This window comes from Serinus canaria, chromosome 13 (assembly GCF_022539315.1).
Source record: "Serinus canaria isolate serCan28SL12 chromosome 13, serCan2020, whole genome shotgun sequence".
Taxonomy (NCBI): domain Eukaryota; kingdom Metazoa; phylum Chordata; class Aves; order Passeriformes; family Fringillidae; genus Serinus; species Serinus canaria.
Window position 1 is genome coordinate 11,522,568 of NC_066327.1, and position 20,575 is coordinate 11,543,142.

The 20,575-nt window shown below is 56.3% G+C and overlaps 2 protein-coding genes across 3 annotated transcripts in view; both read right to left on the minus strand.

Annotated features, from left to right (window-relative positions):
• Nucleotides 1–11,079, minus strand: part of FLT4 (fms related receptor tyrosine kinase 4) — a 57,895-nt gene extending 46,816 nt beyond the window's left edge. For both annotated transcript variants that reach the window (XM_050979696.1, XM_050979695.1), the window contains exon 1: nucleotides 10,943–11,079. In XM_050979696.1, coding sequence (XP_050835653.1) covers nucleotides 10,943–11,000 — 58 coding nt within the window. In that variant the 5' untranslated portion in view covers nucleotides 11,001–11,079. The remainder of the gene's footprint in view (nucleotides 1–10,942) is intronic.
• Nucleotides 11,080–14,752: 3,673 nt separating this feature from the next.
• On the minus strand, nucleotides 14,753–20,575 carry LOC103817482 (nuclear factor 7, brain-like). Its single transcript, XM_009091652.4, has 7 exons — nucleotides 20,460–20,575; nucleotides 19,653–19,927; nucleotides 18,981–19,076; nucleotides 17,147–17,380; nucleotides 16,751–16,770; nucleotides 15,922–16,037; nucleotides 14,753–15,824 (listed from the first exon to the last, which is right to left on the minus strand). Exons 2-7 carry the CDS (start codon nucleotides 19,923–19,925, stop codon nucleotides 15,280–15,282), a joined length of 1,284 nt encoding a protein of 427 aa, XP_009089900.2. The 5' UTR covers nucleotides 19,926–19,927; nucleotides 20,460–20,575; the 3' UTR covers nucleotides 14,753–15,279.

Sequence of the window (20,575 nt, forward strand, 5' to 3'; positions counted from 1 at the left end):
GCAGTGAGGGCTGACGGAGGAGTTCTGAGCGCTCGCTGCAGATCTAAGAGTCCTTGGTGCGAGCAGGACGGGAGGTGGGATCCCTGGGGTAAATGCACCTACAGCATGCAGGAGATAAGAAATTTCAACCCTCTACTGCACAGCTCAGCTTGGCTTTCTGCCATTCCTGAAACCAGCCAGAGCTGCCCAAACCCAGAGCCTTCCCTGATGTGGTTAATGAAATCTTACTCTGTTCTCTGCAGAATCCCCAGGAGGGATGGGCTCTAAAGAGCACAGCAAAGCTCTCCCCCCACACAGGATTTTGCTGGGCTGCACCTCAGCCCTGGGTCAGTGATCCCATCTGTTCCTTGCTGGGCAAAGAGATTTGAAGATGCAGAGACTCAGGGCAGTGGAAGAAAGCCTGGCCCTGTGGGGCTGTCCAGGGCGTTGATGGCAAGTCACAGATGCACACGGTCTCAGTTTCTCTTGGCACAGAGCTGTGACCACAAGCCAGGACCCGCTGCAGCAGGAGATGATAATCATCATCTCTGAGAGCCAAAGTGTACTGGGGCATTCGCGTCACTTGAGATTAGCTGGCTGTTTAACATCTGCACAGATTTCTCTCTCCACCTCCACATAACACCCCTTGTGCAGCTATGAAACTAACTTAATTCCCTTCCAAGAAAGGCTGAGTTGGAAATGTCACACTTTGTATATCACAGCACAATTCCTACAATGAAAGGCCCAGCCTAAATGGCACTAGAGGACTCTGGCACTCTTTGAAGGCCAATAAGCTAAACCTCCTTCTGCTTTTTAAAAATAGCTTACACCCAGGGTGACCAAGTTGCACAAACACGCAGTCACTCTCTGTTAGTGCGCAGAGGCTGACTGTTGTTTTCCTGCTCCAAGGTGCTTCCCTTGCCACGCAGCGCAGTGGGAAGAGCACGCAAGCGGACGCGCTGGGAAGGAAGCGTTTACACATGCTAATGACTTCCAGCCAAGGAGCACCAGCACCAACAGGGAAACGGTGCTAAGGAAACAACACGCCACTTCCTCGGCTCTCCCTCTTTGCTCACCGTGAGGTACTTGATGCTCAGAGCCGTGGGGTGAGGCTGGTGGTGGCCTCTCCAGCCCCTTGGGAATTCCAGGCGTGGATGAAGGAAAGACACATTGGCTCAGTCCACAAATGCAGGAAAAGCTGTTTGGGAGTAGGGGTGTTTTGGCACCATACTGGACCAAAGGGGCCAGGACAGACACTGGCCCTTCCCCACTCCCAGAAATGTGTGTCTGGAGGCCAGAGTCCTTCCAAGTGCCACTCAGGTTTATTTCATCATACACATCTCTCTTTATGCCAGAACAGGTTTCCTAAGTTCATGTGGGGTCCTGTTTATTTTTCTTTTTTTTTTTTTAATCACTATTGTATTAAGAAGTGTTTTTCTTTTGGCAAAGGTTACGGTGGGGCCAACACTGTGCAAAGTCTCCTGCCTTCTATCACCACTAAAACCTCTGAGCCAGAGCTCAGCCCAGCCACGTCGCTTATCTTCAATGAAGGCAGGCTTGGATTTCCCCCTCCATATAAAAAATAGATCCCAGCACTCCCCCTTTCCCCCAGTGCATTCTTTCAAATGCCACCCACTCCTTGTTATTGCTGGGAGGCTGGAGAGCCAGGGATTAACAGCCTCATGCTTTATTTGTCTAAGCAGCCAAGAGTGAGAAACAGCCATAAATATTGTGAAATGCTGGATGTTGTGGAGGGGCATCATTGGGCAACACAGGCACCTTGGCAGCAGGGATTGCATCTTGGGCTGGCCACAATCCTGGTGTGACCAACATCATTGAAAAGGTTCCTGCTGCCCTACAGTACAGGGACTTTGAGGAACATCAAATTCCATCCCCAAGTTTAAACTGTGGACACCACGCTACACCCAGAGCAGCACTAACAGTGGTGCTCCCGTCACTCCTGGTAGTACAGGAGTAAGCAAAGGTGCTCAGGAAAATCCCACTTCAACATTGCCACCCAAGGGGACACATCCTGGGTCTGAGCCTGCCTGCCCAGAGCAGGGCACTGCGGGATGTGCTGCAGCTGCCCTTCCCTTGCACTCTGGGATGCCATGGCACAGAGAGGAGGTGAAAGACCAGGATATGCCCTGATCCCATCCCAGCATCAGCTGTACTGCCAGAGCCAGCACTTACAGCCCAGCATCTGCCAAGTCTGACAGTTTGGCAACAGCCAACAAACCCCGTGAGGAGGCAAGAGGCCCAGATGCACACTCCTAACTAAACTGCTTCACAAGGCATCACCAGGTAATTCTTTTTGGAGCCAGTTTCTTCCCCTGTGCTTCATCCCAGCACAAGGACCATGCACTGCTTGCCCAAGGGGTGAGTGATCTCCTTGGTGTGGATGTATGCCCATCCTGTGGGAGCATCCCACTGTGCAGCTGGCTGTCACGCTCTCAGAGGTGCTGTTAAACCTCTGCCCTTTGCTTCCTGAGGGCCAGGACTGCAGTGTGGGGAGGGGACTGATGGCCACTCAGACCCAGTTACACCCCTCTGGGGACTCTGCTGGGGCTGGGACGAGGCAGGGTGTGAGTGATGGATTTCTGTGGGTGCTGGATGCCGTCACCTCTGCTGGGTGCCATTTCGCTTGCTGCCATCACTCTGAGCTGGCAGTTTCCAAATCTGAGTATAATCCACTGTTTGTGCCCAACATTCCTGCCTCAGTAAATGTCAAGATTTACTGTCATTATGGAAAGTACTGGCTTGACCCGCACTTATGTCAGTATTTATTTTTTTAGGTCACTACATCTAACATCCATCTCAGTGGACATCAGTACTTCAGAAATGGGAAAAACAAGTTACAGATGGAGAGCTAAACCTGGAGCCAAACCTCACTGTCAGCACACACGTGGGTCTTTGCAGACACATACATGGTGCCCCCAAACAATTTGAGAAATTTGTGGAGGAATTTCCAGGTTCTGCTACATGGCCCTGTGCTTTTTTGAGGAATAAATAAAACCAGTAAACCTTTTACAGATTTCCCTGCTACATGGAGAGCTCAAGTGCCTCTGTAACTCAGAAGGATGATGACCCCAAAACCCTCTATGGGACTCGTGAGTCTTGAGAAGGTGCAAACAGACCTGCATAAAGCTGTGGAGCCACTGCCCAGCTCAGGGCACCTCACCCTGCAAGGTTTGCCAAGCCCCAACTTGTCCTGCCAGCAGCTGGCATGGAGAACCTGCTGCAGGATGGGGAAGGACCCAGAGAGGAAGGGGACAGTGACCAGGGGAAGCTGCCAGGGGCACTGCTCACTGGCTACCACCACCTGCTCAGCAAAGCCACCGTGAGCTTGCAAATTCTTAATAAACTTCCCACATGACACAGTAACTCAGGGGCCGGATTCTGAAGCTCTTCCTTCTCTCTTTACTCAGACCAAGCTCCACTGAAGTCACTGAGATATTGGCCTAAATACAACTGAAGGAGTTCAGGATTTGGCCCAGTAATAAAAACTTCCTTCCTTTGTCCACTGTTCACTCCACATGATCCCACTGCCTCCCAGTCTCCTCCTGGCCATGTCTCCAGAGGCTGGGGCTGTCAGTTGTTTTGATGTTACTCTTTCATTTCACCCTCAGCCAGACCATGCCAGTCCCCTCATGCAGCTGCGAGTTGCTGAGGTGGAGGGAGCTGAGTTGGCCAGTGAGGAAGAGGGGGAAATTGTGGGGTTAAATACAACCTGGCTGAGGCACAGAGCCAGTCTTGGGAACATGGATGCATGCAGACACTGTGCAGGGGGGGTAGGAGCTGGCTCCACCATCGCCTCCCCAATTCCTTCAACGCCTCCTTGAGGACAGGCTGGAGCATCTCCAAAAAAGCCTTTCTCCCCCCTGCTGGGTGTAGAGCAAATGCCATGGGCTCTGCACCAAACTCTTATGTGAGGGAATGGGTGAGATGACTCCTGCCCAGGAAAGTGCAGCAGGAAGTTAACTCATCTCACTGCAATGACACATGCTAGAAAGTGACACCATAAGAAACACATATAACTTTAAACAAATAACTTGCAAATTGAATTTTGCTGCTTTTTCTGCCTCAAAACAGCCAGGAGGATGCAAATCCCTGTCATTCCCCAAGGGTATTTCATCCTCAGCATGACCATCTGAAACGTGCACTGGGGTTTGGAGCAGGAGCTCCTGCTTCCTTGCCATGCCCACCAGCCTTGCACACCTCTGTGACACTGACAGAGCAGCACAGGAGCACACATGGTCAGATACAGCAATTCCCTTTGCACCAGTCTCCCTGCCTGTGCTGCTTGGTGGCAGAAAGCAACCACAAAAGGGATTTGAACTCAGCTGAAGTGAGAAGCATTTGGTGCTGAGGTACCACCATGACTTGATGATCCAAACTTCAGTCTTGAACTCATGGGTGCTCATGTGGGTGACCTGGTCAGATAGCAGATGGCTCAGAGAGAACTGACACAACCCCTGTGAGTTCCTGCTGAGGTTTTGCATCTTGCAGTGAGATAATGCAGTCTTAGCATTCCTCAGCTAAGACTGAAACAGAGGCTCACTTTGGAGTGTGCAGCTCTAACCACCCTAGGGAGCACAGAACTCTAAGCAGCAGAGGAATGGTGGTGTCAAGGTGCCAGGCTGTGGCACAGCCTTTGCACAGGTCTGTGGGAGCCCTGTGCCATCCAGCCTTGGCTGAACCTGCTCACCATGTCCTGCATCCCACTGCAAAACACAGCAATGCCAACCTGGGCATTCCACAGACTGAGAGTACAACGCTCTGGCCAGTGGCAAGGGCTGCTGTGCTTAGGGCTTGCTTTTCAGTAAATACTGTCTTGCTGTACATTCTGCCCTTTTAAGTACATTAATTGCCATGGAAACAATGCTGTTACTGGTATGGCAGCAGCCTGGTGGCCCCCACAGATGCAAGGCAAAAATCAATGGATACACTGACATACAAGATGTGTTTCAGGGCTTTTTGTGGTTTTGAGGCTGGTAATCATGGGCACATATGAGAGAACGGCTCAGACACTAAGAAGATGCCATCTTCCATGGAGAAAAACCTGGGGACAATACATGGAGGAACATCTCCTTTGCTGTGTTCATCTGCTTATGCAGCACACTCCTGTATGGGATCTGCTCCCAGTACTGATGTGTGTGCTCAGCTTGTGGCACTGGTCATCACTCCCAGCTCCTGCTGGAGCATCCCAGCCCCAGCTGCCCTTCACATCCTCTTTGCCAGTGAGTACAAAGTACCTGGTCTCAGACCTTGGCAAGGTGGCTTTGCTCCACGCCTCCCCTCTGCCCATCCATGGCCCTTTCCACCAGCTCAGATGCCTCACCAAAAAGAAGGAAAAATAGCCAATCTTACAGATATAGAGACACACACCATCACTTCTTGGTCTTGAGAGTCATTTTAGTAGCACTGAGAAGGTTTGTACACAGAGCAGCATAAAGGGAAAGGCTGTGAGTGCCCTTCCCGCCCTGCCTGGCCGTCCCGAGAACCTGGAGCAAAGGGCAGCCCTGGCTGTCCCCTCCCAGCCAGGGCAGCACTGCCCTGTTCCCTGCCGTGCCGCCCATCATAAAGGGGTCCCTGAACTGTTATCAGGCAGTGACAGTTTCCGCCATCAGATTCCTCCTGTCCGTCAGGAAAGCTAAATAAGGAACATCGTTCAGGCGGCTGCAGGAAGAGGGGAAATGCAGGGACATCCGGCCCAGCTGCCAATTTTTCCTTTCCCATGAACCACCACTGACCTCCGCCAAGGGAGAACCTGGACACCCAGCCTGGCATTGGCACTGCTCCTCTTTGCTTAACCCTTCCCTGGGGGATACCCCGGCCCCCAGAGCCTGCTGAGCAGGTGGTCTCACCAGGCAGGGCGGTGTGGCCGTGGTGGGATGGAGCCTGGGTGCTGTGTCACTGTTACTGGCACTGCAGATCACGGCAGGCAGACTCGATGCACTGGATGGCATTTTCCCAGCCAACTGGAGCCACAGCCAGGAGAAGCCTTAACCCCTCCACACCTGCCCATGGTGGGCAGCTACACTTCACACAGAGACAACAGGTCCCACAAACATCGGTGAGCTGTTCCATCTCTTCCCTCTTTGCATGCACCTACACCAGGAGCAGAGTCAAGCTTATTCTTTCATCAATTCCTCTGAAACAGAACTGGGGTTTTCCAGGCTCTGACAGGAGTTGCAACCAGCTGACAGGTAAAATTTTAACTCATTTTTTGCTCTGTTCACTCCAGGGCAGTGCCCATCAGTAACAGGGACCAGGACAGTCTGCAATCCACTTGCCCCTTTCTCCTGGTCCTTCCTGTGAACTGCCCGGGTTCTTGCTGTCTTTACTGCATAGAACCAGAGCAGGGGAGCAGCAGCTGCCTGGTTATTATGTGCTCAGATGCAGGAGACCATAGCCCTTATGTTTGCCTTCTCCCATCACTATGTCCTCCCTGTTTGCCCAGAGACAGCCTTTCCTGACCCCCTAAACTGATCCTCCCTCATTAGCACATGACGTCCGTCCCACGGCACCTCCAGGTTTGGCCGCAGAGGCTGCGGGAGGGATCCTCGCCCTGGAAGGAGGGGGCAGAAACACAGCAAGAAAAACAATTCACTCGTGGGAGAACTTGTAAGGTGAAATACAAGTCACTGGCTGAGACCTGTTTCTGCTACCTCAGCAGGGAAACGACTCCAGGAGAGACTCCAAGACTCCTCACTTAATATCCTCAGCTTATAAAACTTAGTGGGAGTTTCAGCACCGGCTGCAGCAGGGCCAGGTTTTTCACCCTCCTTCTGCTGAACTTGCACCTAGAGATGGAGCGATTTGCTTGACAAAAGGAGCGGCCACGCTGGACTCAGGACTTGTGCCTCCTCGCCGACTTGACCACAGGCCACCTCCACTTCCACTATTCTGCCTTAACAATGAGGCACCGCAGATGGGCAATAATGCTGTGCTGAAAACATCAGAACTATTCTGACCAAAGAGAAAAAGCCCCCCTGGGACCTGGCTAACCCCCTCTTTTAACAACGTGAAACGAGAAACAAAGGTCTGGGATAGCCAGAGGCAATAAAACCCCTGGAATTCATTTAACCAGTCACTAGATGCCAGTGCAGCTGCAGCAGTATTTCTTTTCCTAATGAAGGACAAAAGCTCTGGCCCAAGGCAAGGCTCAGCTCTGGTCTCCCCAGTAAACTGTGGCATGCACCCAGAGGTCATGATCCCCCACAGCACACAGCAGGAGTGTGACTGTACCTGGCTGCTGGTCCTCACCCAGCTGGAGATTTGCAGGAGCTGCAGGGGAGCTGGGGCGGGTCAAGGCAAAACGGCACTGGGCACCTCTGGCTCACAGTCCAAGGTGGGAAAGGGAGGCTTTCAGCTTGAACAGTGGATTTTCTCCTTGCAAACCCATTGCAAACCCATATTTTTCCATGCACGACTGCCCGTGGACCCAGGCAAACATCTCACACCCACAAGGCCCTGTGAAGGTGAGCTCCACTGCTGCTTGGCAGCGTGCAACAAGCCACCAGCCTCCCACCATGCTCCCAACAAGGGAATCCACCAGGAGCTGCCTTCTCTAGGCAAGCCATGATTTTGCAGCCCTCAGGCACTATGCCCCAGCCTGTCTATCCCAGCGGAAGAGCCATGCAGCTTTAGTCATTCCTCACACGGAAATCACCAGCACTGCTTGCTCCCCACCTTCCCTGGGCAGCAGAGCCTGTGGGCTCCAGACATCAGAGGGTTTTCTGCTTCTCCCTGGACCTGCAGGACCACCCCATCACCCTCAGCTTGTTGCAGCTTTTCCCCCCACCTGGTTTAAATGCACAGCTCCCCGCAAACAGGGAGTGAGGAGTCCCCTGCCTTGCACCCATCCTTTTGGGGCTGTTTCAGTCCAGCAGGTTAAATGGCAAAGTCACCTCTGCTGTGCCACATGGAGTGGCTGAGAAAAAGGTGGGAGAGATAGGTGCTATCCCCAGGGCTCACCTTGCTCCCCAAAGATGCTGAGAGCTGGACAGACCTGGGGACCCACCAAGAGCCCCCTCCTGTCCTGCAAGGCAAGCTCCTGAGAGTGGTGGATGTCCCCTATGGCTTTGGAGAAACTGCTCCCTGGCCACGGTCCCCTCCCTCCTGCTGCCGTTCCCGTGGGATCCCGCTCTCCCCTTCTTTCTCCAGGAACTGCCTCGGGATGCCGGGAACAGCCTGTTCCCTCCTGGCTGGCTGGGAGCACCTGCCCTTCCCACGCCTGCCCCGGAAAACACCGCAGCAACGGGAGGCCAAGAGAAACCCTGGGGACAGCGATCCTGCACGGAGCAGCCCATGGGAGAGAGGCAGCAGAGTGAAATGGGATACACTGGAGGAAACCCCATCCACCCAGCCTGCACTGGCTGGGGACATTGTGCTGCTGGAGGAGTGTCCCTCTGACCAGACGTCAGTGCGAGCTCAGTGACGCCCTTGGTGGGTGTTTGTGCAGGCACTGAGCCGCGGCCTCACGTGCCCAAGCCAAATCCCAGGGCAGTAGTTGCAGCTCAGTCATCTGAAGTCAACCTTAAGCAGACAGCAGGGCACAGGAGCTCTGGCTGTCCCCTCCCTGGCAGCCCCCAGGGACCACAGGCCACATACCTGCAAACACCCACTCCCCCTGGAGACCCTGGCTCATCGCTGTGGTTGAGCCTGGTGAGGTTGCTGTGCAGTCAGGGCTGTTGAATGAAAGGGTGTTGCTGAAATGGCCCATGTTTATTACTTGCAATAAAGCAACTGCTTCAAATCCCAGCTGCACAGGCAACTGTTGCTGCTGGCCTGGCCAGCGGGGGCTGTCCGAGCACCCGGCCGGGATTCTGTGTGATCCGAGAGGGGAGCAGGCAGCAGCAGCCAAGGCAATCGGCTCAGGTCCTACACAAGCACGGGCCCTTCCCTCACACCATGGCCATATGCCCTTGGAAGCACTAGCCAGTGTCCCCAGTGGGATTGTTTGGCTGTGGGGGGCTCAGCACTGCTCTGTGTCCAGAAGATGGTGGCTCAGGGAGCGCATGGTGTCCTCACCATCCACAAAGGGTTACCCTGAGAGGACAAGATGATCTAGAATGCTGAGGCTGAACCTCTGCCTGTTTCCCCCGTCTCACTGCCTGCACAGGGCAGCTCCCCAGCTCCACTCCATCCTGGGAACACCATGGAGCTGGAATGTGTAAGAGCTCTGTGCTCTTACACATAGCAGTCTCTAATGCTGGCCCATTTAAACAGGCACCAGAGCAGTGGTGCCAGAACAGACCTTTCATGATCCTGAGATTATTATTTCATCCTTCACAGGTGGAACAGTCTCACACACACATCCTTACTCACAAGGGGAGCAAATATTTGCAGCCCATTGGGACTATGGTTAATGAGAATTTTGTGGGTCCTTTACACACTGACAAATTGTCCTCATTGATAGAATGGAAGGAGGGGAATCAAATCCCCGTGGTACCATCCCCCAGTTGAGCTCCACATCACCCTTCATCGCTGCACTAATCAGGCAGCACCGAGAGCTTCAAAGCTCTGCTCAGCCCTGTGCTGACGAGGCCACACAGCTGTGCTGGCCAGAGCCTCCCAGGCACTGCTCCTGCACCTCCAGGAGATGAAAGAACCCGGGAGCAGCTACACTGTGCTTTACAAATTGCTAACAAGAGAGCTTTGAACAGTTGCTCCCGCTGCAATGCCACCAGCAGCAGGTTCCTTTCTGCCCAGCCTCCTTGAGCATCCCCTGAGCTCCGGCCACCCGTTGTGTCCTTTGGCTCCAGGACACCAAAGCCATCAGCAGCTTTTTGGCCAGAGCATGTTGACAGTGACACTGCTGGTGATGCTATTCATGCCACACCTGCAGCTCTCCTGTGAGCTCACTTCAATGACAGCAGCAAATGCCACTGGTGATAGCAAGTCACTGAGCTGATGCTACAGAAATTTCTATTTATGCTTCCAAAATTCATCCCCACATTGCAAGCTTCCACCATCATTAACTTTCTTTCAGTCTTGCTCTGATCTGGGCTATAAATGCTTTACTTGTGCAAGAAAGAGCTCCTCGGGGGGTATCTGATGGGGTGTCCTGTCCCCACTGTCCTGGCAGTGCCCACCCAGCTCTGCCCCGTCTCACGGGCTCTGCTTGCTAGAAGGGCATTGCAGCCCCATCTCTGCTGTGGTTCTGCACTCCCTGCCCAACAGCGTTTTGCCACAGAAGTGCTATGGGAAGGGAAAGCATTCCACTGGGATCTGCCTCGGGCGACTTCCGAGGCGGACCAGACCAGGGACAGGCAGGCTGGACATCCTCGCACGGACCCCCGCCTCCTCGCGCCTTCCTCCCCGGCACACACAAATTAATGACTCTGTGCGTGAAAAAATAAATAAACAGAGCAGGGACTGGCCTCCAGCCTGCCCTCCAGCCGGGCGCGTCCCCGCGCAGCGGCATCCCTCCCGCGAGGGTCCCGTGAGGTTTCTCCGCCCTCGCAGCGAGACATCCACAGCACAGCACGGCGTGGGCTCCCCGCGGCCCCGCACCCCAGGGACCGCGGCAGGGTCCTCCCGTCCCGTCCTGTGGCTGCGGGTACTCTGTCACAGCCGTCGGGGACACCAGGGCGGGCACCGCGGCGCGTCCCGGTTGGAGATGGGACGGGCAGCGCCGGTCGACGGGGCACCCCAGGGCGGACTGAGCCGGGGCCCGTCGGGGATTGGGGTCGCCAGAACCTGGAGCGCCGGTCCCCGCCGGGGATGGGGGAGCCCGGGACGGGCAGCGCCAGGGCACGGCACATCCCCGTCCTGGGTGAGGGACGCCGCGGAGGGCAGAGCGGGTCCCTGTGGGGTCTGGGCGACACGCAGGCGAAAGCGCCGAGTCCCGTCCCGTCCCGTCCCGTCCCGCCGGAGCAGCCCCGTGCCCACCGCACCCGCAGGTGCGGAGCGGGCATCAGAGCGGGCAGGGTAGCCCGCAGTCCCGGCAGCTCACCTGCCTCCGAGACAATGCCGAGCCAGAGCCAGAGGGGCAGCGTGCAAACTCTCCTCATCTCCGGGGCTGCCGGCAGGTCCCTGCGATGCGGAGCGGTGCGAGCGCCCCGCGCCCGAGCTCTGCTCCCGCCGCGCCCCAGCTGCGGCGACGCGCGGCGGCGGCGGGCGGGGAGCACCGGGGCCGCTTCCTTTTCCTCCGCCCGCCCGGGCCGCCCGCCGCCCTCCGCCGAGCCTCGGGGCGCCGGGCGGGCGGGGCGGGACGGGGAGGGGCGGGCGGTGAGGCGGAGGGGGCTGGGGGGAGCGCACCTGCGGCTCCGAGCACCGACGGGCAGTCCGCGCTCCCCGCACCAGCGGGGGTGCGCGCATCCCTTCGCACCTGGGTGTCTCCACCTGTGTGTGTGGGTCTGCATCCCCTGCATCGGGGGGGCAAGTGTGTTCCCCACTGTGTGCGTGGCTCTGCATCATCTCTGACCAATGGGCACATAGGCACCCCCACACCTCCGTGTATTTTCACACCTGTGTGCAACCCTCGTGTCTCCCTGCACTTGTGTGAGAATACCGGCACATCGCTTGTTTCTTGTTTGTGCCTGGGTGCACAACCCGGCCTCTCGGAGCAGAGGGAATTCACACAAACACTCTCTTAACAGCATATACGCTCCTCATACGATGGAACGCATCTCGCACCTGCCTGCACAAACCCTACATGCCTGTGCACCCCCTCAGCTCCACACCTCACACCTGTACGCACACACCCAGGCACACAGTCCCGCACACACCCCTTGAACCTCCCTCCTCCTGCACTCCCTGGGGCACACAGAGACACACACGCACTTGCTGTGCTCGCACTCGCACCCTTATCCAGCGGGGTGCAGTAGGGTCCCCCACTCACGCCGTCCATGCGTGCACAGTGCCAGCAGCGTGGAGCAGCCACGCTGCCCCTCGACACCGCTCCGTGCGGCACCCGCACGGTTCTCTGGAGGTACACACTGAACCCCGCACCCGCACGGTTCTCTGGAGGTACACACTGAACCCCGCACACGCCCGTGGCGTTGGCAGACTAGCGGTGCCGCCCCACCGGTGCCAGCGGCGCTGCCCCCACAGCGCTGCCACTGCCAGCGGCAGCGGCGTTGGCTCGGAGCGAATTGGCTACGAATGCGCCGCAGACTGAGGCGATGGCAGAGCTCTGGGAGCGCGGGGGCACAGCCGGCTCAGCCCTGGCCAGCTGCCTGTGCACCCAACGAGCGCTGAACGGATACATTAACACGGGCTCGCGCTGTGCCCCCGAGGATTATTAATTAGGTTCACTTGTAGGCAGTGAAGAAAGAACCTGAATGAAAGCCATGTGCTCATGGTTTCAAAAAGGCAGGAAAACTTCTGGTGCACTCAATTGCTCACGTTGCCAAACCCACAGAAGAAATCACCCTGTCCCTCTCCTGGAACCCTCAGAGGGACTCTAAGGCACACAATTTATTTTACCCGACTTTCCCCATTATTAGTGATTTTTAAATCCAGAGTGCCAACTCCACCACTCTTCAGCACACTCATCTTGGATCACCTCCCTCCTGGATCTCAGCAGAGCGGAAAGTGGCTATGTCCCTTCATCTCAGGTGGGTGTCCAAGCCCTACCAGTTTGAGTAGAGACTTCTAAATCTTGCCATAAGAAGGGAGAGCTGGAATGTCACAGAGGGGTGTCACTGCTCAGCACTAAGGAGCGAAAAGCTGAAGTTGTGGGATCAGACCCCTCCCCAGTGACAGGAGCTGTGATCAGAGACGGTGCAGCCACGCAGTGCCCCACGCTGGGGACAGCATCGGGGTCAGTGCCCTTGAGAGGGGAGCGGTGAGGTGCTGGGGGTGGACAGTGGCAGGGGAATGAATCACATGGCACCACTGAAGTGCACAGCCAGAGGGTGCCTGAAGAAGCTGAGTGCGAGAGGAGCAGAGGGTCTGACCCGGGGTGGAGGGGAGAGGCGTCTTCTGGCACCCCAAAAGTCAAGGGATTTTGGCATCCTCCATCCTCCACAGGCTGAAGGTGGCACGGCGCGGGTGGCGGCGGCCGGACCAGCCCGTCCATGCTGCCATCTAACGGCAGTAAAGGCAGGACGGCGGGGAGGGCTCGCCCCGCCACGCCGGGGAATTTTCCATCACAAACGCAGGGCTACTGTGGGACCGATGGGACCTTTCCATTGTTGCGGCCCTGGGAAACAAAAGGATCTTATTTTAAAATCTTGTCCCCATTCCAGCACGTGGGGGGATCCGAGGAAGCAAAGGCTTCCCCAAAGCACTGGATAAAGACATACACAGATCACAGGAGGCTGCCAAGGCAGGAGCTGCTGGACACTGCCCAGCCCTAACATAACTATGGGAAAGGGACACTGGGGTGGCTCTGGGAACACCCAGGGACAAAGCAATGAGGTAACCCACAAGAAAAACACAGCCTGGACCTGGGAGAAGATGGGTGAGAGGCGGTCCTGGCAGGTGCAGAGTCTGGATGCTGGGGTGAGAGGTGCTTTAACCCCATCATGTCCACTCTCCCATCCCTATCCCCTCCTGCCTGAACCCAGGCCAAGCTCAGGTAGTCACTGCATTCATGCCTGTGGTTCCTACTCCACGGTGCTCTGGTTTGTCAGAGAAATGTGTTTTTCAGGCAGCATCTAGACAGCATTTCCTCACTGGGCTAACACTGCATGCATGGAAGCCCAGAGCAGCATCTTCCCTGTATATAGGAGCTGCTCTGCCTCCCAGCTCTGTCCCACCAGCAGGGACAGGTGAGGACATTATACCCCAAAATATGGCTCTGCCTGGGAGCAGCCCTGGCCACCATACACAGCCCAGCAGGAGAGGAAGGGATGTGCTCCCTCAGGAGCATTTGGGACAAGCGGGTTTGGCTGCTCTCCAGCTCAGCCTCAAGCATGGGGAGGGTGTGGGAGGTGGCAGCAGTGGCAGTGGCACACGCTGGCAGCCTGTGCCATCACACTGGCCCACGTGGCACAGGACAGTGGCACACACTGGCAGTGCCATCACACTGCCCCCATTGCACAGGGCAGAGGCACACACTGGCAGCCTGTGCCATCATGCTGGCCCACACAGCACAGAGCAGTGGCACATGGTAGTGCTGGGCAGCGGGAGCTGGCACACAGCAAAGCCTGGCTGTGCTCACCCTGCCGGGGCCCGACAGATCCGTGTCCCATCACACCTCGGGGACACTGCTTGCTGCTGCCAGCTGGACCTGGCTGCAGTTTGGGGCAGGCTGGGGAGCTGATGGGTTTCAGCTTTCCCTGGTGTAACTCCCTGCTGTGATCAGACCAGCCTCACCTTTCCAGAGGCTCCCTTGAAGGGGGTAACACAGCCCAGCTCACAGCATCATTTCCAAGTCAGCAGCTCTTTCTTCACTGCTCTTATTGCAGCTGAGGCTGTGGGGCAGTGAGAGGAGGAGATGAGAGCTGGGAGAGGAGGCCGAGTCCAGCCTATGGGCTCAGCATTCACTGGCTAAAGGCCAGCCAGGGGCCAGGAGGGAGCCAAACCCCCAGCCAGGCCAGAGATGGCCACATCTTAAAACGCTGTAGCCCAAGATCAGGGCTAGGCTCAGAGCCTCTCTCCCTTGCTCTCAAACAGAAATTGGTGAAAAGCCACTGCAAGATGTGCAGGGAGGGCTCCAAGGACATATATGGGAGCAGTGACTGAGCCTCCTGTGCTGCAGGCACAGAAGAGCCAGGGCTGGAGCAGGGCTCTGGGTGCCCCCAGGCTGTGCCACCCCCTTGAGCAGCAGATCCCCCCCAGCACACAAGCCCCGAGAAGCCCCAGCAGGCACCAGTGGCTTTCTAATGAGCTTTAATAGTGGCCGAAGTGAGGGAGCCGTGCTGCAGTCCCTGGGCTGCGCACCGGGCTCCCTCTGCTGCCGGCCCGGAGCCCTGCCCCGGGAAGCTCTTCCAGCAGAGGGTGCCCAGGTCGGGATGTGGGGTTGACAGGCAACCGATGGTGGCCCGGGACCGCTGCTCTCCTCCACGGGGCTTATGGGTGGGAGAACAGAGAGGCAGGAGGTGCCAGCAACTTGCAGCCCCCTGCCCTGCAGCCCCGTGGTTGCTGTTACTGAACTGTGCTGTGCTCAGGAACGGGAGGATGTTCTTCTAGAGGTGCCAGAAACCAGTTGTGAATGCCTTGCAGCAACCACAGCCATGGCACAGGCAGACAGGACCTGGGAACAGACTCATCCCCTCCTTCCTCCAAAAGCTGAAACCAAAACACCTCCTCCAACACCCCTCAGGCTTGTGTGTGCAGAGCTGGCCTCCAGCACAGCCCCGGGCAGGAGCCAGGCTGGTGTCCCCAGTGTACCCTTGTCCCTCACAGAGCCAGGTGACAGAGGCGCATGGGCTCCACGTTGTCCTTCCCGTCACTGAAGCAGGTGCTGAAGAAGGGGCAGTATCTCTCTGCAGAGACCTGGTGGAAGGTGAAGAGGTGGGACATGTCCCCAGCATCAAAGAAGGCCACGGTGCCCTCCTGGCAGTCCAGGAAGACACCCACTTTCCGTGGGGGCTGGCGGGGAGCCAGGCGCACCCAGGGGCTGGCAGTGGCCCAGTACTCTGTCCTGTTCCGCAGGCGCAGCGTCCAGTAGCCATTCTCTGGGCACAGCTTGACCTTGGCTGCCCGGTCCACAGCCTCAGCAGCCACCCCCAGGTCCCATTTGGTTTTGCTGCCCACCCAGACCTCCCAGTAGTGCTGGCCGCTGCCGAAGGCCTGCGAGCCCAGCACGTTGACGCACTGGCGGAAGCGCCGAGGGCTGGCAGGGACAGGCTGGGCTCGATTCCTCTCTGTCACTGCTGTCAGATCCCTGGAGAGCACCAGGTTGGGGTGGGCCGACTCAGGGTCAAATGTGATCGGGGCAGGAGCTGCAGAGACATCAAGGGTGACATTTTACCAGCTGTACACTCCCTGTGCAGAGCATCCCTGACCCATCACAGCCATCCCTCCCAGCAACGTGCTCACCAGGGCAGATGGAGCGCAGCATCTGCCTCCAGAAGATGTACTGCAAGGGGCCACTGTGGCTGTCCCTGTAGTGCTGCAGGTCCAGGGCAGGCTGGGTCTCAACACACACCGAGGGCCTGGGGTGGAGAGAGGCAGGCAGGGTCACTCCTGCTGAGCCACTGCCAGTGCAGGCAGGGAAAGTACAGGCAGGGCTGCAGGACAGTGCTGCATGTGACAGATTCAGTAAAGACAGGACACAAATGTCTCTGCTTGCTCTGCCCCAGTGCACTGAGTGGCTCAGGGCAGAGGTGTCCAAGACACAGCCAGCAGCACTGTTTGTGGCACAGTGACTCTGGCAAACCCACACCCAGCACACCCAAAAGGATTCATGGCCAGGCCTGTGGAGTCAGGCTGCATCCTAGGGAGGGAGGGGACAGGGACACACTCCACTATGGCAGTTCTGGCCCTCAACTACTCCCAGCCTCAGGCAAACCTGCACCTCAGGGTCACTTTGGCAGCCTCATGAGTAGTAAGAAGCTGAGGAAGGGCAGGGGGAAGATGAAGCACCCAAAGACTGTTCCTTCTTGCAGCACACATGGCTCTTGCATCCATTCCAAACCACTGTCCTCTACCCACTCTTCCAGCCATGTCAACACATAGGATGCTCCCTGGGAAGAGCATCCACTGTATGCTGGGGACCAGCCTCCACCTTGCCCAGCACCAGTGACTTCCTGAGCACTTTGTGATGCTTTTAAAACTTGAGATAAAGTGCCTCTCCCATGTGGTCCCAGCCAGGGACTAAGATAAGCTTCTGAAAAGGGAATCAGCTTCTTTCATGCCAGACACGTACCTGATATCCAGGCTCTCCACCTGCAGGGAAAAGCAGAAAGAATTAGCAGTCACTCTAATTCATGCAGCTGCACAAATAAGTTCCTTGTCCTGCCTCCTGCTGCTACACAGCACAGAGAGAGGAAATCTAGCTACCAAGAACCACAGCCTAGGGAAGACTGTTTGGGCACTTGGATGGAGAATGAGGAAGGCTCCCAAGACCCACCACATCTGATGTCACTGTATCCCTTGTGGCTACAGTCTCCAGACTCCAAGGGATTGGGTAGATAATCCAGAGGGATGGCACTGAGAATGACTTTGGGGTACAGCCTAGTGCTGTCATTTAAGACTTCCCCATCCCAATTTGAGATCCTGAAATATCTCTCAGCCTCCTGCCAGAGTCAGGAAAGCATCTCACCTCCAGCAGTGACACATCTTCCATCTTGCTCAGGGTCTGCTTGACATGCTCAATGTCCCTCTGCAGCACAGCCATCCCCTCCTCCAGCTGGCCAACATGCCTGTGCAGCTGGGCCAGTGACTGCTCCTCCTTCTCACCCAGCTCTGCCAGCACAGCTCTCTCCTCTTCCTCCAGGATCTGATGAAGGCGAGCAAACTCAGCCCGAATCTTGAAGTTCAGCTCCCCAGACACTTTCTGAGCAGAGGGAAGAGGCAGAAGGTGAGTCCAACAGCTAAAACACACAAGGAGGAGCACGGGCTCTGCCTGTTACTCTGCCTACAGAGCCTAGGAAATTTGAGGTTTAGACATAGCAATGAGTTTTTGGATGGAGAACAGGACACAAGGACAACCTTCAAGGCTGAAGAGACAAAAGGGAAAAACCAACAAACTCAAAAAACCAGCTCCACCAAAGGCCTGGTCACTGTAACTAGAAATCCCTACATGCAGCCACAGCCCTCTCCCACACCACCAGGAATTTGCCTGTGGGCAAGACTGGAGCTCTTTAAATTTTGTGGAGCTGCAGACTCAGCTGTTCAGGTTAGTTTGCATTTATTTCACATCATTCCAGGCCCTGAGCAGAGCTGCCTGATGGGCAAGCTGCACAACCTAATCTCTGTCATTAGGGCTGATAAAATCCTATTCAGCTCTACCCAGAGGTCACTTTTTTCCAGTTGTTTACTCACCAGCCAACCTTGTTATGTTCTCACTGCCTTCCTGCCTGTTTACAAGAGATAGCCAATGACTTTTTGTTTTCCTTAAATCTTTAAGCTTTTAATCTCCAAGTGCAACCTTAGCCCTCATTACTTTCTTGAGGAGTGCTTCCTGAAGTGCACATCCCTTTCTCCCCATCTCCCTCAGGGATATGAAGTTTCACCAGCCTCCTCTTGCTCTAGCAGGTGTTTGTGCTGACACACCAGAACAACAGAGGAGGTGCAGGGCCTCCCTGTTCACATCAGTGATTTGCTCCTTTACTCTAGAGACACCTCTTGGCTCTTGCACAGCAACAGGAAAGCACGTGCTTATGTGCTTATACTTCTTCATTAATCTCAAAGGTCTATTCCACATCTGGCAAGAGGACAGAGGTTTGAAATGGAGCAGGTTGGGCGATCAGAGGCTCCAGTCAGAAGACAGGGGTTTTTTCCCCTCTCAGTTTTATATCATCTTTGAATTACTTTCATTTTCCTTTAACTCCCCTTTCTTGGTTTTAAAGCTTTTATGCTACCCAAGAAAGCAGCACAGTCAGCCTGTGGCTGTTCTCACTTCATGGATCTGTACCAATAGGGAGCCTGGTCCCTCTCAAAGTGCCCATGGAGAGCACTCAGGCTCCTCATTCACCTCAGAGCTTTGCAGTGAATCCCAACACTGTCCTTGTGACAAGGCCACCACTCGTGCAGTGCCAACCCTGACACTGACCAGTTCCTTCAGCTTTGCTGCCATCCCTTCTGACACGAGAGGATTTTAGAGCTGCCAGGAGTTAATGCTGTCCCAAAGAGGCAGCACAGCAGGGCCAGAGCAGGCTGCCCACAGCTCTCACCACTCACCATGTCTCAGCTCTGCTGCACCAATGCACTTTGTAAACATTGCACTAATGAGTGCTGATGCTCCTCCCAAAACCTCTGCTGAATATCCAGCAGTGATGAGCTCGGGCCTTCATGCAAGGGAGCTTGTATAGATCCCCACTGTTACTCATCTAGATTTTTACAGGAAGCTGAGCTAGACCTCAGCTGAAGATACACACATCCTCTGTGAACACTGCCCAGAGGCTGCCTGAAGAGCAGCTCCCACAGGGTGTTACCGTCAGGCTGCAGATGTCCTCCTGCACCACACGCTTCCTCTGCAGCAACTTCTCCATCTCCTCCTGACGGACTTGCAAAGCATCTTCCAGGTGCTTCTGCAGGAACAAGGAGAAGAAAGTAAGGAGGCCATTTCAGCACTCTGCTCTGATTCAGGAGCAGTCCCAATTCCTATGGTCAGCATCAGAAGGAGAATACAACAGGATCTCACACAAAGGCTGTAAGGAGAAGCAAGCACCTGATGCACAGCCTTGAGAATTAAGGCATGTGCATGTGATGAATCCAATTTATTTTTAAGACTGGGAGCTCCAGCCTGGGATATCTGTTTGCACAAGCTTTAAATGCTGCATGTTGTGAAGGGACTGTCCCCTCAAGCATAGCACCTGGCACAAGCAGCCCTCACCCCCCTCTCACTTAGGGAACATGTCTTTAAATGAGAAATGACAAAGCTGTGGTTGGAATCAGACACAGCAGTGAGGGAAATAAATGCAAAATAAAAGTGTTCAATAGACAGGTGTGAGGAAATAGGGAAAGGAAAGAGACACAATCATCAGTGCAATTGGGCCAGATAAGGCTTTGCACTGGGGGAGCTGCCTGCGGGAGGAGGGCTGGTGGCTGCACAGGGCTCATGTGGCACCTGTCCCCTTCTCCCCAGCCTGGCAGCAGGCACTCACCTGCATCTTCTGCCGGTGCTCCTGGGAGCCGCAGCGCCGCACCTTGTCCACCAGCCCGGCCAGCAGGTAGTGCGTGCGGAAGGCGCGGGCGGGGAACCGGCGGCGGCACTGCGGGCACGAGGGGCCGCCGGCGCAGCTGTCCCAGTACTGCTGGATGCAGCCCCGGCAGAAGTGGTGCATGCAGTCCAGCATGACGGGCTCGCTGAACAGCTCGCAGCAGATGGCACAGGTCAGCTCCTCCCGCAGGCTCCGCTCCTGGCTGCTGCCGGCCATCCCTGCGGGCACACGATTCCACCCCAAGCCTCCAGACACCGCCACGCACGCATCCCCAGCCCTCCGCAGGGCGAACTTCTGCCGCTCTGGGGCAGGGCCTGGTTACCACACCTCGGGCGGGAGGACAGGGCCTGTCCAGCCGCTACAGCGGGTGTGCGCAGGGCTGGAAAGCCCCGAGTTACAGAGCAGCCCTGGCCTGAGGTCACTCCCTTTGGAATAATAACTTTCAATTTCCCGTCACTTCACCAAAACTGGTGAGGTTTGCGTCTGACAGGGCCCAGCCTTGTGTCCCCTCCGGGGCCCAGCGCAGCGGTCCCCCGGCCCGAGGGCTGCCAGCACCCACCCGCACCCCGAGGGGCTCCCGGTGCGGCACCGCCGCTGCCGTGTGCGGCTCCCCTCCGGCTCCAGCCCCGCGGCGCGCACCGCCCGCTCCCCTGGGCGCAGCCCCGGCCTCCCGCGGTCCCAGGGACCCCACCGTGCTGAAACGGTTTGGCTTGGCTTGGCTTAGTTTAGTTTAGTTTGTTCCGGTCTAACCTAGTCTAGTCCAACCCAATCCAGCTCTGTCCACTTCAGTCCCGACCCGTCGCTCTCCCACTTCCAAACCCCAGAGCTCGGGTCCTCCGCCACGCCCCTTTCACGGACTGACGTCT